At 40.3% G+C, this 25607-nt stretch overlaps 1 protein-coding gene across 10 annotated transcripts in view; it reads left to right on the top strand.

Annotated features, from left to right (window-relative positions):
• IQSEC1 (IQ motif and Sec7 domain ArfGEF 1) overlaps positions 1 to 25607 on the top strand; it is a 492717-nt gene that overhangs the window by 276691 nt on the left and 190419 nt on the right. For 7 of the 10 annotated variants that reach the window (XM_075183135.1, XM_075183134.1, XM_075183122.1 and 4 more), the window contains one exon: positions 6887 to 6943. The exons of 2 other annotated variants lie outside the window; for them this stretch is intronic. In XM_075183135.1, the coding sequence (XP_075039236.1) occupies positions 6887 to 6943 (57 nt within the window). Of the gene's footprint in view, positions 1 to 6886; positions 6944 to 22253; positions 22807 to 25607 lie in introns of those variants that run through there. One more of the 10 variants, XM_075183126.1, reaches the window with a different exon arrangement.

Raw genomic sequence — 25607 nt, forward strand, 5'->3', positions numbered from 1 at the left:
CCCATTGGAGCTTACAGTCTAAATCTCCTGACATACATTCACACAGACCGAGAGAGACTAAGATCAATTTAATGGCAACCAATTAAACTACTAGTATGTTTTTGGAGTGTGGGAGGAAACTGGAGCACCTGGAGGAAACCCACGCAAACACAGGGAGAACATACAAACTCCACACAGATAAGGCCATGGTCAGGAATCAAACTCATGACCCCAGTGCTGTGAGGCAGAAGTGCTAACCACTAAGCCACCCTGCTGCCCCCAGCTAATGTCTAATGGTTGATACCTGGTAATGGTGGTATCAGCACAAAATGCAACATTTACCTTTCTAGTCACACAGCTCAGCATCCTTCAGGTCTTGATTACATGCACCATTGAAAGATCATAGATTGTAATCTTATGGGCAGGTCCCTCCTACCTCTCTCTTTATGTATTACCCAGTATTGTTTTAGTTCTGTGTTCCCAATTGTAAAGCGCTACAGAATTTGCTGGTGCTAAATAAATAAATGATGATGATATGAGTTATATGAGGTATACCATGGAATCAGAGAAAATAAAGATTGGAAAAATCTAAGCTAAAATAAGTACAATTATACTTATGGAAGAAACCATTAACAAGTTGGATGTGTGGCCTTTGTTTCATATAGTGCTTGTCCAACAATACCCCCATAATTTACCAAGCTTCTTGTACCACTATCCTGTGCTGTTGGGAAACTCTGGCCTTTACAATACTGCAGTAAATGTGTCTCATTAAATGATTAATTTAAAAAATACATATGCTAATATAGTCTATTTATTTCCTCCACTATTACAACTAGAACAATCTCAGCTGACATTAACATGCAAATATTTAGCTAAGCGGTTCATCCAATTAGAAATAAATTAATCCTACCCTTTTACATTGTCATAAAAACAATGACGCTAAAGAAAGAAACATGTAAACTGCTAGGCAAAAAAAAAATCATAAATGTTCATAATTCTTAGACAGTGCCAAAAGCAAATAAATGAAAAGCTCAATAACCCCATTATTGTATTTTGTCAAACTAAATTATATTTTGTCAGAGAAGCTTCTCTGTGAATGTTGTTACTAAATGGAGTTTATTTTTCACACATTATGCTGCTAATTATAATGACATTTTCGTATACATGTTTTTCTATCCTATCCATAAAGAATATGTCATACAAGCAGTATATTTAGTTATCTTCAGAAGCCAGAGTACCAATGGTTGTACCGAACATTGCATAGAGATTATTCAATAACCTGATATCATATTTTATGCAAAATCTCTCTAGTTATATGTCACAGATTAGTACATTAAATGTAATTTATATTTAGCATATCAGTGGCTGTACTGTTACATGAGTGGTTATTTAGCAAAGTTAGTTTACACTTAGGGGTCGTTTAGAGGTAGATACATTTGCCCCCTGAATGTACGTGTTACGTCTATCAGTAAGATCAGAAGGTCTTCACCTATAGCAGCCGCCTTTCCCGTAGAGCTAGCCGCGCTCACAGGTACTCTGATGCCCCCAGGTCTTATAATCAGAGTAGTACAAGTTTGGCAGCACAGTGGCGAAGTGATAGCACTTCTGCCTCACAGCGCTGGGGTCATGAGTTCAATTCCTGACCATGGCCTTATCTGTGTGGAGTTTGTATGTTCTCCCTGTGTTTGCGTGGGTTTCCTCCAGGTGCTCCGGTTTCCTCCCACACTCCAAAAACATACTAGTAGGTTAATTGGTTGCTATCAAAATTGACCCTAGTCTCTACCTGTCTGTCTCCCTCTCTGTCTGTCTGTCTGTGTGTGAGTGAGTGTCTATATTAGGGAATTTAGACTGTAAGCTCCAATGGGGCAGGGACAGATGTGAATGAGTTCTCTGTACAGCGCTGCGGAATCAGTGGCGCTATATAAATAAATGATGATGATGATGATGAAACGTACCATAGCAATGAGTAGCGGGAGATGGAAGGTGCGTAGTCAGGAGGCAGGCAGAGGTCTTAAGTTCGAGGCAGATACCGTGGTCAGGGTCAGGCAAGATATCAGGGTTGGCAGCAAACAAGGAAAGCCTGGAAACGTAGCAGAGGTCAGAGGGTACAGGCAGAGAATCAAGGTCCAGAAAACTAAGCCAAAGGTCAAACACGGGAGTCCAATAATAAAGATACAGGTCCCAGAAGCTGGTCAGAAACAGAAACTGCAGACTATAATCGGCAGGGAGGATAAGTCCTCCCTGCCTTTTATACACAGGAGAACCAATGGGAAAACAGCACCCACACCAGCCCGAATCAGCCCAGCAGGCTGCTAATTAATGGGCCCACTGATGCGCACACGCCCGGCTGTCAGATTAGCCGGTCTGCGGTGATGAAAGAGAAAAGTGTCCCGGCTGTTGTCCTGGCAACTGCCGGGACGTGCGGGCGGAAGTGACGTCCTGATCCTCATGGTGACGGCCGGGACGCCTAGAGAAGGACAGGAGAGAGCCGCAGCTCATGACAGTATGTAGTAAAACACTCTGATCACCTCTTCCCACTCCAGAATCCAAGACTTCTCCCGCGCTGCCCCCCTTCACTGGAACGACCTCCCTCGCTCCATCCGTCTCTCATCCAATCTGTGCTCCTTCAAGCGGGCACTTAAAACTCACCTGTTCCTCAAGGCCTACCAACCATTCACTTAACCTCTCATCTCTTCTGTTTCTCCCCTGGCCCCTTTTTTCTCTCCCCTTTGCTTCACTGGCTCCCTTCTGTGCCTGATTGTTTACCCTCCCTTAGGATGTTAGCTCGTATGAGCAGGGCCCCCCTTCCTTTCTATCTCCATACCTGTTCTTCCGCTCCGTCTCTACAGTATTTGCCTGCCTGGAGTTTCTGGAGTACTGGTACTTTGTGTTTATTGTTCTGTACTGTTTTACCCTGTATAGTCTACTGTTCATACTGTGTACGGCGCTGCGGAAACCTTGTTGCGCCTTACAAATAAACGATAATAATAATAATAATAATAATGCAATGGAAAGCTCATTAATGATCATATGTTGAGTTCATCTCAAGATACAGAGCAGTAGCATTTGTGTCAAACCGATGTCAGGCGCACAAGTATGTCTACTTATTCCTCACACTAGTGTATCGATAATGTACAGACATGGCTTGACAGTGTTAGTAGTAAATGCTACAGTCACGTTACCCTATTTATACACACTGTAATAATATAATGAAGTGCCATATACACAAGTGAGAATATTGTCTTGACAGTTATTAATAAATGTCAAAGTCACATTTGCCCTCTACAATGTAATGTAATGTAAATTAAATGAACCCATCTCTTGTTTTCCCTTTAAAAATCAAATGGGAATCTGGTTTCCTACAGTAGTCCAAATGTAAATGTAAAATCAGTAAAGCAAACAGACAGCCGCGGTTTCAGTATATTGGATAGCGCTGCAACTCGAATGATTTAAGTACTCTGCTCTGCAGGGGGCAGTATGATAGTCATCATTATCATTGCACTAGCCTTCCAGCACCCACAAGAGATATGCCATATAAAAGGTGTATCTGTGGAGGGGTCTATGTCTAATTGTGTGTTTAATCTCATGTTTACTGACAGCTCATAATAAAATAAAGAAATATAATTAGTTATGACATAACAAGAAACATTTCAAGGCTTTCCATTTTCATAGTTAGTAATAAAGAAATATAAAGATAAATGAAAATGGAATGAGGGGAGAAGGGAAGGCTGAGATGGGGGAAGGAAGAAGGGAGGAGGTCTATACAATATTAATAGAAGTATAGTGATCTTGTCTGTTTGTAGGTTATTATGAAGGATGTTTTAGTAGCAACATAAAATAAGGTATATTCTGTCTATATGTAATAAATATATATTTAATCGTCTCTAATTGCCACAAACATGTAATTTATATAGCAGTCCGTAGTCTTGAATTATAATTCGGGGAACCAGCTGGTAGTAAATTCTGAAATTTTCTAATTTGTAGAGGAAAGTAAATCATCCATTAACACACAGTAGTCTATTTGGGAATACCAGTCTTTAAGTGTTGGAAGGTTGGAACATTTCCATCGGGTAGGGATTACAGCCTTGGCTGCATTGCTTAGATGGCATAGCAGTGATTTTTTTAAAATTGTTTATTGGAGTTTTAAACAAGTTAATGAGCTAGAAGGCAGCTTCTAAGGGGGCTTCGTAATATGTCTAATTGTGTTGCAGTTAAGTGTACACACTTTACTGTACACAGCATGTGCTTGTCCGTCCTTGTTCCGCCTCTCCAGGCTTAGGGTGATACAGGTCCAAGACATGAATAAATTATGCAGGGACATATGTCTACGCCAGGGTTTCCCAAACCCAGTCCTCAGGGCTCCCTAACAGTGCAGGTTTTCTGGATCAGATGTGACATAATTAGGACCACCTGTGGATCTGTTACAATGTGTCAGTCAGTAATGAATACACCTGTGCTCCAGCAAGGAGATATGGAAAACCTGCACTGTTTGGGAGCCCTGAGGACTGGGTTTGGGAAACCCTGGTCTACGCATTTTTGGTGCACATGCGAAGAGTGTATCACAAAAGTCCAACCTCCTACTAGTTTACATCCACCCCTTCTATTAAATGTAAACGTTTGGCTTTTCATTTATTATTGTCAACTATTGCTTGAGGCAGTGAGGGGACATTGGCACTGCCTTTATCTCATATGCACTTTTGTAAATTTAAATGAGCATAAGCTGCATAAAGGCATCATGGGACATATTTATCATAGGGCGAAAGGCCCTATGGTAGGAAAAAAAAAAGGCTGTTCTGGCGTCTTTTACATCAAGGGATGACCACCGGAGACATCACTGATATCACCACCAGTTGCCCCAGCCAGCGATAAGATTCCCCTGGTGTCTAAGCTTCTCCATGTAAAACCTATTTAACAAAGATTGTGGTGGTACAAACCTTGTTCTTTTGTCACCAGCTCAGGATGGTGAGAACAGACGAGAATCAATAAAGAATTTTTTCAATGTTTAATGGTTTATTTTTTATTTATTTTTTTTAAAAAAAAAAAAGATTTTTTGATCAATTTTTTCCCCCATCCACTGGGCATGTCATGCCAGACCATCCACTGCCAGATCATCCATGTGCATTTTCCATCAGCTTGGCCTTGCAAAGCAGTACAATAACCATTACTGCTTCGGGCCAGTATTGCCGAGACAGCTGGTTATGGCTCTACTACCCCGGCCATAATTTATTGCTAAATTGCGGTCATAGATTATTTTTTATTGCCACAATAAGTGCCAGTGAAAAAATTAAGCTTATGGCCTAATTTTAATATATAGATCCCAATGTGCACATACAAAGTTACCCTAAAGACTGAAATAAGAGATCAAAATTAACCTAGATTTTGGCCTATTACTCTGTTAAGGTATGAGATGTTTTGAAGAGTACTGTAACATGTACCTGTCAAGGACTGTTATGGAACACAGAAAGTCAAACAACAGAGGAAAGTGAACTTGTAGCTATAATTCCAGATCATATGAAGGTAAACAAGCAGTGTAGTCAAGCAATGGAAAAAGCCAATAGAATATTTGGTTGTATTGAAGAGGTAGTGGTAGCAGGAATTGAGAGGTTATATTGTCACTTTACAGGTCAATGGTTAGACCTCATCTTGAGTATTCTGTGCAGTTCTGGGGGCTCGATGTTAATTTAATAGAGAAATATCAGAGAAGGGTTACTAAAACAGCACATGGACTATCCAAACATTATCAAGACTTCCAGAGAACATGTAGAGGTTACAGAGAAGGTACAGGAAGGAAGTATTCAAATATGTCAAATATAGAGTTCGGGAATGCTGTATTTCTAAAATAAGAGGATATCTAGAACTAGGGAACCTTGAAGGTGGAGGGAGGAAGAATAGCAGGTAACATAATGAAGAACCTTTTATAGACAAGATAATAGATAATAATTCATAGAGTAAAATCCCAGCTGTTGCGGTGGGCTCGTGCACACATATACGTTGGGAAAATGGGACGCAGTTTACTATTCAGTTTTTAACATGTTTTCCATGTGCTTTTGACCCGTTGTGATTTTAACAATAGAATTTATTGTGCTGGTAGCATAAATTAACCCATGAGGAATGGGTCGTGCTACTAACTAAAATCTTGAATGCAGCATTAGAATTTTAGAACGCAATGTTGGGAATGAGTCCATAAGAAAACATCTATCCTATTTTGAATAAAGTTTTAGTGACTTTAAGGTTCACAAACATTGGACAGGTGTGAATGAGCATTAAAAGGGAAGATTAAATGTACCTGTAGGTTCTTTTCTGCCGTCAAAATCTACGTTACTGTCCCACATGAATAAACGCTATGAACAGTCTTGACATAAGACATTCCGTGTCACCTATTGTCTAGAATGAACAGGCCTCTGCAACCTGTTGATAAGGCCTAGTAACAGAGCAACTGAAGCAGTTCAGCATATAGAAGACTTTATTACACACATTCAGTTCTACAATTATAGCTCTTTAGGTATGTATGAAAGTAAGATTACGCAAAGACCACCTAAGGTTGGCTTAGAGAAGACACTTGGAGAAAATGAACAACTCAAGCTGTGGTGTTTGAGGAGCTGCAACCTTTAAAAGTAGTCAGCCATTAATGTCCACTACAGTAATGTATTTACAGGTGAAATGAAATAATAAAGAGGCGATGGCTAATTTTAAACATGTGGTAATGTGATACAAAAACAACCTAAAGTCCAAAACCTAAACTAATGGCGTCTCCAAAAAAACAGAATCCCCTGTGTCATTTTCTTAACTGTGGCTTCTGCCTTAAAGTAACATTAATCCCCACGAACTGTCACCTAGTGAATATTTATTGATGGACTTAGGAGTCTTCTGAGCAAGTTCTCATTTCTCTTTCCTTCTCATTATGTAGCTATTACCCACGGACCTCTTTGGAAACCAGGAGCAGTTTATCTACAGAACCACTAAGGTACTGTGAAATACGTTGTATTAACAAGGGGAATTCTCTGCTCGGCATGAATGATTACAAAGTTTATTAGATTTGTCTACTGTGATTTATCTTGGGCGCTTTTATAATCTAACTTTCTTAAACTGTTACCAATGTAGTGTGATTCCTACTATACTGGAAGTCATTGGATTGCTAATGTAGCGAACGTCTTTAGAAAAGAAGGCATTCACATTTTTCCCTGTGAGTTATTCCTACATAATACCAAAAGACAATTGTTTACCTAGGAGCTGTGACAAGGGATAGGCAAATTACCAGGCTCTCCCTGTGTGTCCTATGAGTTTCATACAGACTGTTGGCTGTCTTGAAGCATATGAACAAGGCAGACATACAGAGTTTGCAATCCAACTTGTACATTTCAGTTTTCACCTTATCTGTCTCATCAGTGTAAGATTTGGATTCTTTCTGGGATGGATAAAAGGCATATCAAGAGAAACAGTTATCGCTATACAAATTTGAATGATATGGTAGAGAACTATTATTATATTTCCCCACCAAAGTCCATTTACCTGCTCATTCTAAGTGTTCTATAAAGAGAAAATAAAACAACTGCTGCAAATAGTATCAAAGCTTGACTATTACTGACTCAAATAATGTACCTAACATAACTGCAATGATTATAATTATACTATAATATTTATCTGACCAGAATATTATATCAGAATGTAGTGCTTCTCTATCTTGCATCACTCGATATTAATGAAGAAATTCATAACTGACAGACTTGCACTCTCAGAGTCAACAGAAATGTTCTGTGAGGATGGATTCCTGCAGAAGTTTGTGACCATTTGCATTGTCCTATATCGGTATCTTTCCATAAACCAGGATCTGTGGGATGTGGCTTTTGTAGTCTGTAATGGGAGGAGGACTCTATCACATGTACTTACTTTTACTTACATACTGACTTTTTAACAAGGCTGCATTATAAGGTCAGTGTGTGATGGTTTATAACAAGTATGACTGTCAGCCACACTCATCGACTCAAGGGTATATTTACTAAACTGCGTGTTTGAAAAATTAGAGATGTTGCCTATAGCAACCAGTCTGATTCTAGTTGTCATTTTGTAGAATGTACTAAATAAATGATTACTAGAATCTGATTGGTTGCTATAGGCAACATTTCTTTTTTAAACCCGTAGTTTATTAAATATATCCCTTAGACTCTGGTGTCATGTGAAGGCAGAGCAGAGAGAAGAAGGGGGAGGATTTTACATTGCAGACAAAGCTTAGAAGGGCTTCCCTGCTTACTACATCATGTGATATGTGACTGTGGTTGCCATGGTAGTCCCATGACACTGTGGAAACTGCAGAATTATAAAATCATAAACGGCAGCCAAAGAAACAAACCAAGGATATGTTAATTACCAAGCTTCTTTTTATAGCCCGCCACAGTGATTTATGTTAGAAAAACACACCTCATTTACTCATGGGATTGTCATAGTTCTATATTTAGTCAGCAAATGAATATTGTTTTTACAAATGTCTATTAGAATTTGTTATGCTGTGAAAGATTGCAAACCTCTCTAAAGAACAGAAAATCATTTAGCTCAATGGATTATTTGATATGTGAAATATGATTAGAGACATCTATTCACATTATATACTAAAGGTTCATTAGGTAATAATGAGCTCTATACAAAAGATATGTGAATTCAGATTTCAGAATGTGAAACGCTCCTCATTACAGATGTTATGTTGTCAGCTAATGTCATATTTGTCATAGTAAGTTGAGCTTAGTTTAATTAAGCTATAGTGTTCACATGTAACTGTAATATACATGACAAGCAGACTGTCATCTACATGTTTTACTTAATTCAGGCTGTTGCATTCATATTGCACAGATATGTATTTAGTTTCCTGTAATATCTGGCCACTTTTACCATTTTAAATGGTGCTATATTTTCCTATTTTGTAAAGTCATATTGGTATTTAATATGATTATTGAACATTATTAGTCATTCTTCTGTATTGTAGGGAAAATGTATATTGAAGTCACATAGTGTACACTTGAATACAATGCAACAGGCCCCTACAATGAAGAGTGTGCTGTTGAATAAGACAGTTGGAAACATACACAAACAGATGTTTTCTGTAAACATGGTATTAACCCCAACCCTAAAATGTTTTCTTGTTTGGGCTTTGCAAATGTACTAGTGATCTAGAACAGTGCTCCTCAACCGGTGTGCCACGAGATGTTGCTAAGTGTGCCGTGGCACCCCGGTGTGCCACGAGATGTTGCTAAGTGTGCCGCAGCACACCGGTGTGCCACGAGATGTTGCTAAGTGTGCCGCAGCACAACTGTGTGCCACGAGATGTTGCTAAGTGTGCCGCAGTACACCGGTGTGCCACGAGATGTTGCTAAGTGTGCTGTGGCACAACGGTGTGCCATGAGATGTTGCTAAGTGTGCCGCAGCACACCGGTGTGCCACGAGATGTTGCTAAGTGTGCCGTCGCACAACGGTGTACCATGAGATGTTGCTAAGTGTGCCGCGGCACAACGGTGTGCCACGAGATGTTTGCTAAGTGTGCCGCGGTACACCGGTGTGCCACGAGATGTTGCTAAGTGTGCCGTGGCACAACGGTGTGCCACGAGATGTTGCTAAGTGTGCCGCAGCACAACAGTGTGCCACGAGATGTTGCTAAGTGTGCCGCAGTACACCGGTGTGCCACGAGATGTTGCTACGTGTGCTGTGGCACAACGGTGTGCCATGAGATGTTGCTAAGTGTGCCGCAGCACACCGGTGTGCCACGAGATGTTGCTAAGTGTGCCGTCGCACAACGGTGTACCATGAGATGTTGCTAAGTGTGCCGCGGCACAACGGTGTGCCACGAGATGTTTGCTAAGTGTGCCGCGGTACACCGGTGTGCCACGAGATGTTGCTAAGTGTGCCGTGGCACAACGGTGTGCCACGAGATGTTGCTAAGTGTGCCGCAGCACAACAGTGTGCCACGAGATGTTGCTAAGTGTGCCGCAGTACACCGGTGTGCCACGAGATGTTGCTAAGTGTGCTGTGGCACAACGGTGTGCCATGAGATGTTGCTAAGTGTGCCGCAGCACACCGGTGTGCCACGAGATGTTGCTAAGTGTGCCGTCGCACAACGGTGTACCATGAGATGTTGCTAAGTGTGCCGCGGCACAACGGTGTGCCACGAGATGTTTGCTAAGTGTGCCGCGGTACACCGGTGTGCCACGAGATGTTGCTAAGTGTGCCGTGGCACAACGGTGTGCCGCAAGATGTTGCTAAGTGTGCCGCGGCACACCGATGTTCCCCCGAGATGTTGCTAAGTGTGCCGCGGCGCAATTCCTCCATCAGGAGAAAAAGCACAAGATTTATGGCAGTAGGTACATGCATCATACTATGGTTAACTGGAAGACCTTGCCTTAGGGAAATAATTTCACCATTTGTTCCTTATGTTTTCTTTGTAAAATATATTAGTGGAGTAAAGAGTAAATTATTATTATTATGTAATGGGGATGACACTTATGAATGTATCGCGTACGTGTGACGTTCCCGCAAGCGCTAATTCCTGCTTTTTTTCCCATATTTTTGCTTTGGGTGCGCCACGGAATTCTGGGAAGGGCTTAGCTGTGCCGAGGGTGAGAAAAGGTTGCGGAGCACTGATCTAGAAGGTGGGATTTCAGTTTAGCTTTGAAGACAGACAGTAACAGTTTGACACCAATCCAGAGGGATGGAGTTTCAGAGGTAATGAACTGTCAGAGAGAAAGACAGCAACACCTGAAGTACAGGTTACCGTATATAAAAGTGCTCTGCCAGTCGTTGTTGGTCCTTCTTGACCCTCACCTATGTAGCAGCACAATGTATACCTCACCTCTGTAATAGCACTCCTCCCAACACCTCTATCGTAACACATAGCTGCTTCTGTTTCATCCAGGTTACATGGGTGTTATAGTGCCTTCAGGCAGGGGTGACCTGATGCAGATCTTTCCTGTGCTGCCCTGGTCCTTGTAAAGTCACTGCTACATGTTCCAACCTGCGCACATCAAGGTGGACACTTACTCTCTGCTCTCTGGAAAGGTGAAGAATTCTGAAGAAGCGCTCTATGCTGGTGTGTCAATGTCACATCTCAGTCCAACTCCACCACTTTAGCATCAGGCCTTTCCTTAAATAACACTTCAGGCTTTCTCCTCAAATACTTTTTTACATAGCTTGTTCATGAGAGACATCGGGGGTAAATGTATCAAGCTGAGAGTTTTCCGGCGGGTTTGAAAAACCAATCAGATTCTAGCTATCATTAATTTAGTACATTCTACAAAATGACAGCTAGAATCTGATTGGTTGCTATAGGCAACATCTCCACTTTTCAAACCCACCGGAAAACTCTCAGCTTGATACATTAATCCCCAGGACTGATTTTACTATATGTGAGACTATAATGAAAAATGATCACTAATAAAGAACACTCATCCTATGAAGAACAGACATTTGAATAAGCCACAGGAAGCAGATGTTATGGAATACAGAAATTTGATAAAATATTATTTTACAACTAGGGTCATATTTATCATTAGGTGAAAAGTCCTATATTTTAAGATTTTATTTTCATTTTTATTCTATTTTTGAACAATTCATTTTTATTTTTTATTAGTCTGTGTTTTCAGTTCCACTGAGCATGAGTGAATCGGCTAGCTGGGCACGTATGCGTAGATTTCCTGAGATTTTCAGCATAGCGGTAAAAACTGGGCTAGCTTAGCGGTAAGTTAAACCTTACTGCTGAGGGACAGTATTGCTCAGCAGCCTCGGAGATAATTTATTGGTGATTTACGGCAATAACAGATTTTTTTATTGATGTGAAAATCTATTATTAAAAAAATCATGCTTATTGCTGCTTGTTAGTAAGTCGGTCCATCAGTATTGTATTAAAACACCCAAAATGTATATTTTCTGCCTTGTAACCAATGATATGTGTGCTGTCCCATCCATATATTTATGTGTATGTAATACTGAGTTACCCATGCTAACACTTTATTGCAAGCTGCTATGCATTAAAATCATCTCATTAAAAATCAGGGGAGGAATTCTAGAACATTTAGCTGGAGACTGCTAGTATGGCATGCTTGCAAAATTTGCATGCATAGTGTATGCGGCACATCTTTCTCTCATGTTAATAAAATCCACCTGTTTTAGATGGTATTAAATTTAGCTTTCAGTGTTAAAGTCATTTACATTTTAAATATACTGCAGCCTGGATTTTCTCTCTGCATTTTTTTAAATGGCATATTTGAGATTTTCTCTTCTTAGGGCTAGAATTACTAAACTGCGGGTTTGAAAAAGTGGAGACGTTGCCTATAGCAACCAATCAGATTCTAGCTGTCATTTTGTAGAATGTACTAAATAAATGATAGCTAGAATCTGATTGGTTGCCATAAGCAGCATCTCCACTTTTTCAATTTCGCAGCTTAGTAAATATACCCCTAAGATTGCATATTGCCATTGGTTACATATAAATTAAACAACTTTGTCCCAACCTGCCATTTGTCCTGCTTTTTGGGGGCAAAAGCGATGTGACCTTGTCTGGAGCTGTCAGTTACTCCTCTATTTCAAGGAGTTTGTCGTGTGTCCACCAATAGAAGTCTACCTCCTGTAACACCACCGAGATGTGGTAAGATAATTGTATCGCTCTCTATATAAATGTGAAAGTGAAGCGGTAATCTGGTACAATTAGAGTGAAACATTTACTTGTTATTATTAAACAATATCAAAATGATGCCATAAATCATTAAGCAAATGAATGATATGAAGTTTAACAATTAAATATTGAAAGTGCATGAATATGGCAAACATTTAATCAATTTATCTTCCGGTAGACAATTCATGTTTTGTATTAGTAATTTGGACTTTTATGTTTTATTTTAACTATCCTAATATTTTCGTTATTACTCATTGGTTCTGTGTTCCCCTTCCCTCTTGGATGTAAGCTGTCTCGAGCAGAGCTCTCTTTCCAAAGATTAGATTTACTAAAGGGCGGTTTCCTCACACTGTCACTTTTCGGCTATTTTTCCGGCGGTTTCTTACTAAAGCCCAAACCGCCGTTAAAACGGCCAGAATTGACATTTTACAAAACCACCACTTTACAAACCGGCATCCCGATTTTGACAATGATGAACATACAAATAGCCGGATTTACTAAACTGGGGTTTTCAAATCCGCCGCAAAACGGCCAAAATGAAAGAGGTGGTTGTGAGTGGCGATATTGCTCAAACTGCTGCTGTTTGAGCTATTTTGCCGATTAGAACATAAGAGAAAGAACCATTGACATTATTTGGGCAATCATTATTTTCTGATTAAAGGGCAAAATTAATTTCATATTAACTTATGAGGGAATTTTTTTTATATATATATTTTAAAGGGGACACTATTATAGCATTATATTAGGTGGGAAATGTGAATATATAATAATATTGACTGATTGTTAATGGTGGATATAATTATTTATGTTGCACAGTTCAAGTTGGCATTACATAGTGCCCGAATAATATAATAATTAGATAATTTTGTGCTCTGAATATAATGAAAATTATTTTTCCCGCTCATAAGTTAATATTAAATCCATTTTGTGCCTTAATCAATAAATAAGGATTGCCCAAATTATGTTCTGAATGGAAAAATAGTTCAAACAGCATGTTTGAGCTATCAAGCCATTCTGAAGCAGGTATTAAAAATGTCCTGTCCTGTCTTTTGGATGGCGGTTTGGATGGCGGTTTTAACCAAACCGCTGCTGGTTTAGATTGTTCAATCCCCCACACATCGCCATTCATTTTAAATTGAAGTCTCAATCCACCCTATAGTAAATGCGGCGGTTTAGACCACCGCCGGCGATGGATGGCGGTTTCAAACTGCCACTAAACTCGATTCTTCGTAAATCTAGCCCCAAGTGTTTTCCCCCCTACCATTGTGCCTCTAGGCCTGTCTCCCAGCCCTGTTTCTGGAGCCCAAGCTCCTGGGCGCCGCCTACTCTATGTGGGTGCTACTTATCACTTATGCTCATTGTCTCGTCAATAACTGGATCTGCAATTCTATGTTCCCTGTTTCTGCTAATTGCTACTTCATTGTTGACTGGTCATTGTATGATTTTGTATTGTGCAATTATGTATCATTTATAGCTGTTTATGCATAATGTAATGCTGTTAAATGTGTGTTCCATTGACCCTGTATGTATGGTGCTGTGGACCATTTGTGGTGCCTTATATATAAAAGATAATAATAATATAGATTGTGTGCCTGTATATATATATATATATATATATATATATATATATATATATTACATATAGAGTCCAGAATGCCAGTTGTCGCCCACAATACTCTGGGATGTCAATTAGATGCCATTCAGGGGCTTGGGGGGCAGGGGGTGTCTGCCCCTTGGGCCAGTCACATAGTGGGCTATAATGGACTACCTTGGGCTGTGTCACTGGGGTACCTGCATTTTTGTCCCTTTTAAATGTTTCTTATAGGCTGTTGGGCCGAGTCAGAGCATGGTGATGTGGTAGGTGTGCATGCTATAAGTGTATAACGCTGCCTTGTGTAACCTGCTGACTGGCTGACCCCCTGCTAATACTGTATACACAGGAACATAATTGATGTCAGAGATCACAGAGCTACATTTTGCATATTTTATTTTACGCATACGGATTTACATCCAGAAAGCTTTAGAAAGGAGTTTTTTTTAAAGTTGTATTTAAACTGGAATTCAGATTTTCCTATAATCCTTATCGTGTCATCAGAACTACACTAATCTATGCACAGTGAACGCTAGTTCTTATTCTTCGTTTGTTTCTACAATGTACTGTGAAGGCACAATGATATATATCTAATAAGCATACAGAGAATCTGGATTGTAAATCCTTGAACAGAATAGGTAGCATCCCAATATCCCTTTCAAAGTCTTTGATTCATTTTGTCTCAGAGCGTGAGATGAAGCTTAATGCTTTTTTATTGAGTTGTTTGAAGGAAATGAAAAATATGTTCAAACTCAACGACGGCTGCTGACAAAAGTCTTCATTTGCATTCCTGTGCAGGCAGATTAGGTCTAAGTATTAGTGACTGCCAGCTAATTCACCCCCAGATTAACAATAACTGTCCTAGACTGCAAGATGTGTAGGTGACGATAAAGTGCTCTCATTTCTGTATGGAAGATCGTGTGTAGTGGAGACCCAAATTACAGTGCAAACACAACCAAGGCGGGAGCAGGGAGAATGTCTTTAAATCTTTCCATTAAAATAATCAGTGTTTTGCCGCATTTCCACCCTAATTATATGTGTGCGCTTCGTTGCTGGAGTTTTGTTGTCATTACTGCTGCACAGTAATTAGCATCACATATAATCAGTTTTGAGATGCCTGTTCTATTCTCATGTAAATAAACCACATTGTTTTGTTTTTTCATCTAAGCATATTTGTGTTACTCTTTGTGGGTTCAGACTTGGGGTGGCTGTAAGGGAGTCCAAACCTTTCCCTTCAAACTCAGCTTGTACTGAGGAACTCTGTGTAAATTCCAAAGAAATTGGGGCGATGTTCTAGTTTCCTGTAGCACAATACAGAGCATGAGGCTTGTAGAGCTATATTTTAACCTATTGGATATACATAACTGACAGCACAGAGAGGCTCTCGGCTTCAGCTAATGGGCATGTTCCAGGCTCTTTTTATCTTTATCTAGTTATACATATAGGACCTCATTTAGAGTCGGGTTTAAGAAGTGTAGGAGTGGCAGTGTGCCGCAGCTTGGTAGGGTATTAAGAGTGGCAAGCAACCCCAGTTGCGTCCCACTCTTAATACCCTATCGAGCTGCCAGCACTTCCCACAGCTAGCTAACGCTTGCGCCACCTAATTCCTGCCGCACAGTTTTAGCCCTGTTTTGACGTGTGTTGCGTCTGCGCCTCACTGCAGCTAGGATGTATTTACATGGTCACGCCTTTACAATTCCACATTCCTCCCATTCTCTCGTAGTGAGTCGCAAGTGTTAATTGCGTCCAAGATGCAGGTGGATTTGGTGCTTTCTGCACATGCGTGATAGTGTTTTTTGTTGGATGCACCTAAAATGGACTTTGCGTCCGACTCTAAATAAGGTCCATACTGTACATAATTAACATATTCATTGGACAGCACCATTAAACCCACAAATGTTTCTGAGCAAATATAAACAAAAATAATAAGTATATAAAGAATTGTGGCTTTATAAATGTATTATAAGAAAAAGTGTTTCTCATGTCTTCAACATTGCCACGGTCCAATGGTAGTTTTAATCTGTCATTGTTTACATAGGGCTTTATTCTCCTATGATACCAGGAGGAATTAGATATAACTGTATACCAAAAGAAGAGAGCGGTAGAAGATGGAAACCAACATGGTTATTCTTTAGGTTTCTACGGATATATAATGTTCTGTGTGAGAGCTGCCTACCATTTTGGAATTTGGGAAGATAAAAGTTCTGTTAGGACAGTTTTAAAACTTGAGCTAGATTTCCTGTTTTGGACATAGACTTGTGTTAGAACTTGCACTCTTGATAAAGTTCGAGTAAACGTTTGGGTAGATTCAGATTTAGGTATTGGACTAATGCTAGAAACATGCAATGGTTAGGAGCTTTTAAAAAATAATACTCATACCTTTGGTACAGAAGATCTTAAGGTGACATTGACTAATCAAGTCCAGTGAAAAATGAGACCCGCCTCTTTGAAAGATGTCTCCTGTCTTCCTACGTAACCAGGGGGCATAGATAGCATCATCATCATCACCATTTATTTATATAGCGCCACTGATTCCGCAGCGCTGTACAGAGATCTCATTCACATCAGTCCCTGCTCCTTTGGAGCTTACAGTCTAAATTCCCTAATACACACACACACACACAGACACACAGACAGACAGAGAGACTAGGGTCAATTTTTTTTTAATATTTTTTTTAATAGCAGCCAATTAACCTACTAGTATGTTTTTTTTGGAGTGTGGGAGGAAACCAGAGCACCCGGAGGAAACCCATGCAAACACAGGGAGAATATACAAACTCCACACAGATAAGGCCATGGTCGGGAATTTAACTCATGATCCCAGCGCTGTGAGGCAGAAGTGCTAACCACTTCACCACCGTGCTGCACTAAAGCCTCTTTTATTCAGACATCATGTTATTGCTCGTGATTTCTATTGCTTCACAATTATTGGCTAATGGTCAACTTTCTAAAATTTAAATGTAGTAGGAAAGTCTAAATTACCACTAAATCAGGGTTTGATAAATCCCGGTTGCCATGTTGTCATGGCGACTAAAATGTGCTCTGTCAGTTGGAGCATTCCCACTTCTCCATGTCCAACCCTTGGACCAGAATATGGCATCAGGATCTTCATTCCTTCAACCAGGAAACAGTACAACTTGTTCCTGATGTGTAGAGCTCACATGTACAGCATAACATTAACCTGTGCTATTACATTAGACATTCAGAGGAAATCACAGTGACTTCACAATCATAGTAGAGATGTGTTGGTTATCACAGTAATAGCATGGCATGGTTAATTCTGTGCACCGGAAAGAGTTTGTGGCCAATGCATTGGAGGCTCAAGCTGGTGATTTATCACGGGCACAGGCTGTTATATGGGAGTGCTCAGACTGATATAATGCACGGAGGAAGAGGCTTATTTATCAGTTATAATAAGCAGAGGCTAAACAATGTGTGAAAAGGTTTTTGGTCAGAACAGTGTATGAGCTGCATAAGTTGGCACCTTGTTGTAGGGCACAGACTGGCACCATGTTGGGGGAGGGGCTCATGGTTGTGTGATGTGTGAATAGCACTGGCTGGTGCAATATACAGGTGTACTTGCTGGTGCAAGGTACAAGTGGCATAGGGTGATAAATCAACTGTGGGGACACCCTTCTGATATATTGTGTGTTGCCTATATAGGCTGTATAATGTATGACTGTCTAAGGTTACATGCTGCCATTGTAATGTATGATATGCTATATTGTATGTTGTGCACTGGATGTATTTTTAATCTGATTAGTTTCACCCCTAAATAGTATTTTAAATGCAGCTCATACATTTTGGTCAAGCTTGCTCTTCCAATGTCATTTCCACAGTTCATTTGGTTATCTCTTAGTACTCCCAGGCTCAATGTGTCCAAACAGAGGCTCTGTAACATGTCAGCCAAGTCAAACCACCAAAGAATCCCACTCTAGACATTCAGAACATTGTCAGTCTGTGAGTCCTAGAACCGTACACTAAGCATGTCCTGTGAGTCCCGTGAACGCTATCTTAAGAACCAAAGTTTTTTGACCTTCACTCACTGTGAACTCGTAATGCTTAAACTATTCTGTATATCCACCAAGAGGATACAGGAATATTTCAGAGTCATGTATTCTTTCAGCATAATTAAATCATCATCAGAATGTGGAATTGTCACAATTAAGGTCCTGATTCTCTCATCCAGAAACATTCCTGATTGAACAGTCTCATTAAATAGAGATTGGAGATAGTGCTAGCAGAGGAAGGAACGAAATAAAATAGCTCTTAGGGGTTGGGGCTGAGATTAACTAGAATTGACTCATTAGCCTCTTGCCTTATATAATCATCATCAGCTATTTATATAGTGCCACTAAATCCACAGCGCTGTACAGAGAACTCACTCACATCAGTCCCTGCCCCATTGGGGCTTACAGTCTAAATTCCCTAACACACACACACAGACATTTGAACACAATTTATCATTTTATAGATACCATGATGGATTCTTAATCTAAAATCAAATCTATGAATTAAAGCCATGTCGTTTTGGGAGCCATTGGAGTTTAATCATCAGTTCTGTACATCATTTAAAAGAAAAAAGCAGAATGGGGAACTGGGTCTAAAAAGATTAACTTTTCCTCCAAATACTTAAGGATAACTTTCCGACATGATCTCTCTGAATCAATTACTTTATTTTATACTTATTTCTCATTTGAGGGTATTTTATAAAGGAGCTTTGACTTAGTTTACCTCACTTTTCATATCTTCTCAAATGTTCTTTGTTGAGCTGTATTAGAAGGAATCATTGTTCAATGTTTATTAGCTATTACTAGCAACTCGTCTGCCAGTGTTGATATTACACGTTCTGCTGTTAGATTTGTGTCATTCAAACATGACATACATTTTACTAAAAAAACAGGCTTTCTTAATTACCAGTGCCACATGGTGCTTTCCCATTAGCACTATTGATTAGTGAAATGGGCTACGTAAATTATTGAGAAAGTCATGTTTATTGAACAATGGTATAAAAAATGGGACATCTGGAAGTTGATTATGATGTTTTGTGGTTTTATATCATTCGTATTCTTAGAATTTATATTATAATTACATATTTAAAACCTAGATCACTGTTTTTTTGGCAATACAATGTTACCAGTAAAATATTGACACTTATGCCAAGTATCCTAGAATATCTCTAATAAGTACCCCCTAATTATATATTAATTGGATATTAAAAGTCTAAACACACTTCTGGAAATTGCAGGTGTTTGAGATGCAAAGCTTTCACATCAAGATAAGTTATGTCAGACCTTTTTATACCTTTAATGTGACCTTGCAACCATAAAATTCAAGTGAAAAACAAAAGGACAATTAAAAAAAAAGAATAAGGGAAAATAAGAAATCTTCAATACCCTGGTCGCATAACTGTGTGCACAATTTCATAATGGAGCTGTAGCCAGTGGCGGATCCAGGGGCCCCGATCGCCCCCCCTAACAGGGGCTTGCTGCCGACGGCTGCACACTATGTGCAGGTCCGTTCTGCAGTGACAGTGTGCTGCCCGAATGCTCTGATTACAGTGTGCTGCCCGAATGCTCTGATTAAACACAATCAGAGCATTCGGGCAGCACACTGTCACTGCAGAACGGACCTGCACATAGTGTGCAGCCGCCGGCAGCATCAGAAGGCAGAAAGGGGGCGGGGCCTATATCGCCCCCCCCTAAATCGCCCCCGGTACACCAATTATCTAGATCCGCCCCTGGCTGTAGCTGTGTTCAGAGTTAACCAATTACATATAAAATCATGTTGAAGGTAATTAGCATATGGCAAGGGCAGTAAACCCAAATAAAGATCAGCTGTTCCTGTAGGATTTCCTTGCAGTTTTCTTGGTTACATGATATATCTGGAGTTCAGGCCTCACATCACAAACACCTGCAATTTCCAGAAGGGTTTGTAGTTTCTTTATATTATATCCACTGCATGTATATGTGTATTTGGCCTGCAAGCACATACTTGATCAGCTCTCTGTCTGTAAATACAAGGAAAACCTTGTGTGACTTTATTGCAGGAATGCAAGCCCTTCTTTAAATAAATGTAAGGTCATCACTTCTGTGCATTAGTTTGCTGAGCTAGAGCTATTTAATGTGTCCTTCAGAAATGGCAACTTCAAGTATCCCTTCCGGTAGTACAGTGTATATGTGTGTGTCTGTGTGTGTATTTACTGTATAGAATTTGTTACTGACTTTTTAAAGGAAACGAGGTGGCAATTCAAATTTCTGCCCCACATTTCTTTGGTTTTTGGTTACATAAGACTGTTGCCATTTGAAGGCTTGCGCCTAGGGGCATCCAACTATTGCTGCCCTGCACTGCATGGTGAATGGTAGAAAGAAGGTGTGTGTGAGCACTGACATGTAGTTGAAACTCGTGTATGGGGTGTGGTCCCACGGAGTAGGTACACAGGGCCCCCAGATCATCCTAATCCACTACCATTTATTTTATTTTATGTGTATTTCTAATTTATGTTCACATTAGGCCCAGCACACCAAGTACAACATGCTCACTCTCGCTCTAGAACATGCGCTCTCCCTGTGCCGTCAAACTGCTCATCTGACAGGTGCTTATAAGGCAGGTGATCTAGCAGAAGCACTGCCAATGTGCATGGTACAGTATCACACCACATCATTCTGGGTGTGGGAAGTATGTTTCCCAGCCTAATTTTATATGGGCAATCAGGTAACACAGTGTACTGAGGGGTGACACCTGCACTTCCCTAACTCCACACTCACTCCACACTGATGACTCACAGACTCAGCGAGAGGACTGCTGCTTTCTCCTGTGCTGAATAGGCTGTCCCCCAATCTTCATTATATTTATCCTATTCCCATCCCACCAAAAATTACAAAGTAATTGCATATATTAGCTTTCTAAGTACTATACTTATAACCAGTGGTCAAAGTGGGAATTTAAAAGTGGCAATATTATTATTATTATTATTACCATTTATTTATATAGCACCACTAATTCCGCAGCGCTGTACAGAGAACTCACTCACATCAGTCCCTGCCCCATTGGAGCTTACAGTCTAAATTCCCTAACATACAGACACACACATACAGACGGACAATATGTAAAATGTAACGGGAATGTAAGTGAATGAAATGTAATAGTTATATAATTATACCACCGTATACCACAAAACTTCGACCACTGCTTATATTTGAATAATTAGTTAGTTGGTGGCTTTCAACACTTACATTTTATTCCAGTAACATAACAAAAACGTATGTTCTCCAACCGAGCATTAGCTAAAGCAGTTTCACATGTAACTTTCTTTTGATTCTACACAATTCTAAAAGTCTTTGTTTCTATTGTGTCCGTGTCGGCAGTGGGTGTTTGTACTCATTTTAAAGCTTAGGGTCCCCAAAATTCTAGAGCCACCCCTTTTCTTCTAATACAGCAACAGCAACCCTGTTGATTAAATCAGTTGTGTTACTATCTGAAACACCTTACGTAGCACTTATGTGTACAATATATTCCCAGCTCATGGAATCAAAGATTCTGTCAGTCGCACGTCCTCCACGCAGCCAACATGATACATGATATTAGTTTGTATACGAGTGATAACATCAGAAAAATATACCATGTGTTTTCCACATTAAGATATGGTCAGGATATAAAATAATATTTCAATGGTTGTAAATTAATTTCTACCTCAAATTCGTACTCAGTTTGGCGAAACTTGTAGTCTAATGTTGTTGTTATTATGCCAAAAAGATTTCTATAGTTGTCTGCAGGTTAGCATTTGTGTTAATAGTCCTTCTCAGACCTGGCTTTGTGCTGGGGACTTTCCATGAGGCCTTGTACTGCTTGTTATAGAGACATTATTCCCCTGAAAGGCGAGGAAGGCTGTCATCCAGGTCCCCTTTCAGCTGTTATCAATGTGTTCCTGTTTCCCTAGAAACCAAAGTGGGCCAATCCCAGGGCCCCTCTGTCTGGCTGGGAGCCTGTCCCTCTGTGCAGCATGTGGCTCCCATGATTAGCTGTTCACACAAACCTGAGTGACAACGTGTGCTGGGAATAAGATAAGAATAATTTATTTTAAGGCAGGGAGGGCTGCAGCGTGACATTTCTTTTTGTTCCACGTCCCCATGTGCTGTTAGAATAGCCTGGACTTGTCTGGTGACCGGAGAGTGAGCCGTCCTGCTGATTTTCTGTTACAAAGAAGATTTGGGCGATATTTTGGAAAGCATTTTGGGAGGATTAAAAGGAAAAATAACCTTAAGGATCACCAAACGCTGTGGGCATTAGTTTCTTGTCAGAGACAAAGATCTCCGTAACTTCCAGTGAGAGGAAGATGCTGAAGCAGTGATTTGGAGGTGTCGTTTTCCTCTTGCTGGATCTATCCGGAGTTTGTTGTCGGGGAGTCGGAATTTTTCCCAGCCTTCTTTGCAAATGAATCATCTGAGCAACAAGGCACCTGCTACTTCTGGATGGTGCCAGCTGGGCACTCTTCAGCTCTCACTTTCAAAATGATGAAGCTGAAAGCCTTCTGTCTGGATTACTGGCAGTTTCTGTGTCTTCAGCCCCTCAATGGGCTCTATAAGAGGTACGAGATGTCAATATCACCAGGCTGTCACTGATACCTTTATGTGACTTGTCTACGGTCATATGTGTTTATCGACATTATTATTACATGTTCAGTATATGCCTCAATAGTGTACTATTTTAAAATGTGACATATATCACTCTTATAACAGTTGTATTACTCTGTTGCCCAGTATGTGTTATATATAAATGTAGACTTTGTCCCTACCACAACTGCCTGGTGGATATTCTATGTATCCAATATGCTTTCAGTGAAATAGTCCTTTGTTATGGTGTCTTGTGAAATGATAGAGGCTTAAAGCAACGAGATGAAGGACTGGTGATCTGAGGATGCTGACAAGATGGAGATATTGGTCACTGATCGGTAATACATCTGTGTGATGCTCAGGTCCTGTGACAAAGCAAACAGTGATTTATGGAGAGGGGAACGGTGTATAAGGCAGAGTCATTCATATTCATGAGCACCGATACATGCTTTATATCAGCAGATTACAAACCCACCACTCACACAATAGATAATCACGCTGACACACCCTGTCTTACTGCCTGTGTTTTGATGTATATGTTAGTTACACAGCTTGCCTTTAATTATTAGTTAAGTTATCATTATATAATATTTTTTCTCTCCAAACTAAATTTAGCTGACGTTCAATGTGTGAAAACACATTCAATAGTAGATTTGTTCTCACGTGTGCCATGTGTGATAATTTACATCCTTCTTTAGATGTGATAAGGTTTCTTGACATGGCAGTACTTGTGTCACAGATATGTCACTGGTCTATAGCTTAAAACACTAACCTGTTGTGATAAAAGGCAATATATAGCGCTCTGACATGCTAGACAGGGCCATCTTTTCCATTGGGTGCGATGGGCAGCTGCCCGGGGGCCCCACGGGTAAGGGGGCCCCATAGGCACGGCTCTTAATGAGAATAAATAATCCTACAAAAAAAAAAAAACCTGCAAAAAAAACCTACAAGGGTCACTCAGCAAGTACATCTATCTATCTCTATATATCTATATCTGTTTCTGTATACATCTATATATCTATATCTATATCTGTAGCTGTATATATCTATATCTATACTAGGGGCCCCGGTGCACTGCTTTGCCCGGGGGCCCATAATGTTGTTAAGATGGCCCTGATGCTAGATTATCAGGACAACACTGCTTACACACAGGTGTATCCATACGTGGCACATCCACTGGCAATCATGTCCTTAAAGATAGCCTTAAACGTGGCCTTTGGGTCCGAAGAAATGATATTGTGTTTCCTCAGCTAACACAACTCCTCATTTGTTCACTCCCAGGGCATCAGCTGGTTGTGTCATCTCTCATTGTTCTACAGAGATGGAACTCAATTACCCTTTGTTGTCCACCACCTGGGTGCTTTCATGCACGCTTGGGTACATTTATAAAAACATGTCCACATGGAAACTGTGACAAGTAAGAGCTGATGAAAACCGATTTGCAAAAATGCCCAACACTTATAAAAAGTGTATTTACTTTTTTTATATAAATGGTTCTTTTAACAGATTGCCCCTTACCAGGTTCCCGCAGCTAAGGTTCACCCACCTTTTGTTAAAACTCCATCTCTTGTTTGCATTGTGGATCCTGGATCATAATTAGGGTGCTCTGATCTGCTGTAATTGTTTTATAAGTGCGCCTTTTGTTTATATTGTTTCATTTTACATTTATATTAAGTTATTTCATGTTATTTTGTCCCACCTATTGTTTTGCTTCACTCTCCAGCATATGATGGTAATATTTGCTCAGCAGGTACACATCTACCTATGGGACAATGAGTTGAATTGGAAATGGAATAACCATTTCTGATGGTTTTGTTTCGGGATCACTGTACGACTTCTGAAACCGCTTGTTAAAACTGTGAGGATACTGTTTATTAAGATAGACACACAGATAACTGGCCAGGGTTTTGTGTGTTGTTAACATAGATAAGTGGTCGAAGTGGAAATTTAGAAAAATGTTAGTGAATGAAATTTGATAGTTTTACAATGAAGGCAGTAGGAGAAGTGGCGGTATGGCATACCACTGTATACCAGCCCACTGTGGCTAATACTATTGCTACTTTCTCAATTTAGTGAGTGTCTAAAGTTTTAGGCTGATTTAAACTGTAAATGTAATAAATTCTATAAACTCACAAATTTGTACGGGACAATGAATAATCATAGTTGCCTACTCTCCCGGAATGTCCAGGAGACTCCCAAATTTTTGTGAGTTCTCCCGGACTCCCAAGAGAGCAGGCAAAAATCCCGGATCCAGCTGTCTTCGTTGTTGAAGATGAGTGGGGCGGGCCTAAATGTGGCATCGTGGCCCACCCCCTGCTGCGATTGGCCGAAATTGCATAAGATTGACATGGAGCGGAGCCTAACGGCGCACCACGCGTGGCCACGCCCCTTCGACGGGCCCCCTCCCGGACAGCTGCCTTCAAAAGTAGGCAAGTATGGTATAATTTGTCTGGGTATTGCAACAAATTACAGATGTTGATGTTGGCATGTGACCAACCCAAAAAATGCCAAAATAGGTTCTTCACAGGGGGTGAGAAAGCTGCAAAGGGGTTAAGATAGTTTTCATGCTGGGACAATTGCTCCAGCAGCCTGAGCTGGCATGGGAGGTAGGGCTAGCATAGGGCTCTTCTTGTGCCCCTTTAAAATCAAAGACCTTAACACTGCAAAGGAGGTAGTCCCGCCCCCCCCCCCCCCCCCCCCATTCAAATATTGGGAACAAAATGGGCAATGTGTAACTTTTTAAAGTTTTCACTATAAAGGTTATCCTTTAACACAA

The sequence above is a fragment of the Mixophyes fleayi genome, chromosome 8 (assembly GCF_038048845.1).
Source record: "Mixophyes fleayi isolate aMixFle1 chromosome 8, aMixFle1.hap1, whole genome shotgun sequence".
NCBI lineage: Eukaryota > Metazoa > Chordata > Amphibia > Anura > Limnodynastidae > Mixophyes > Mixophyes fleayi.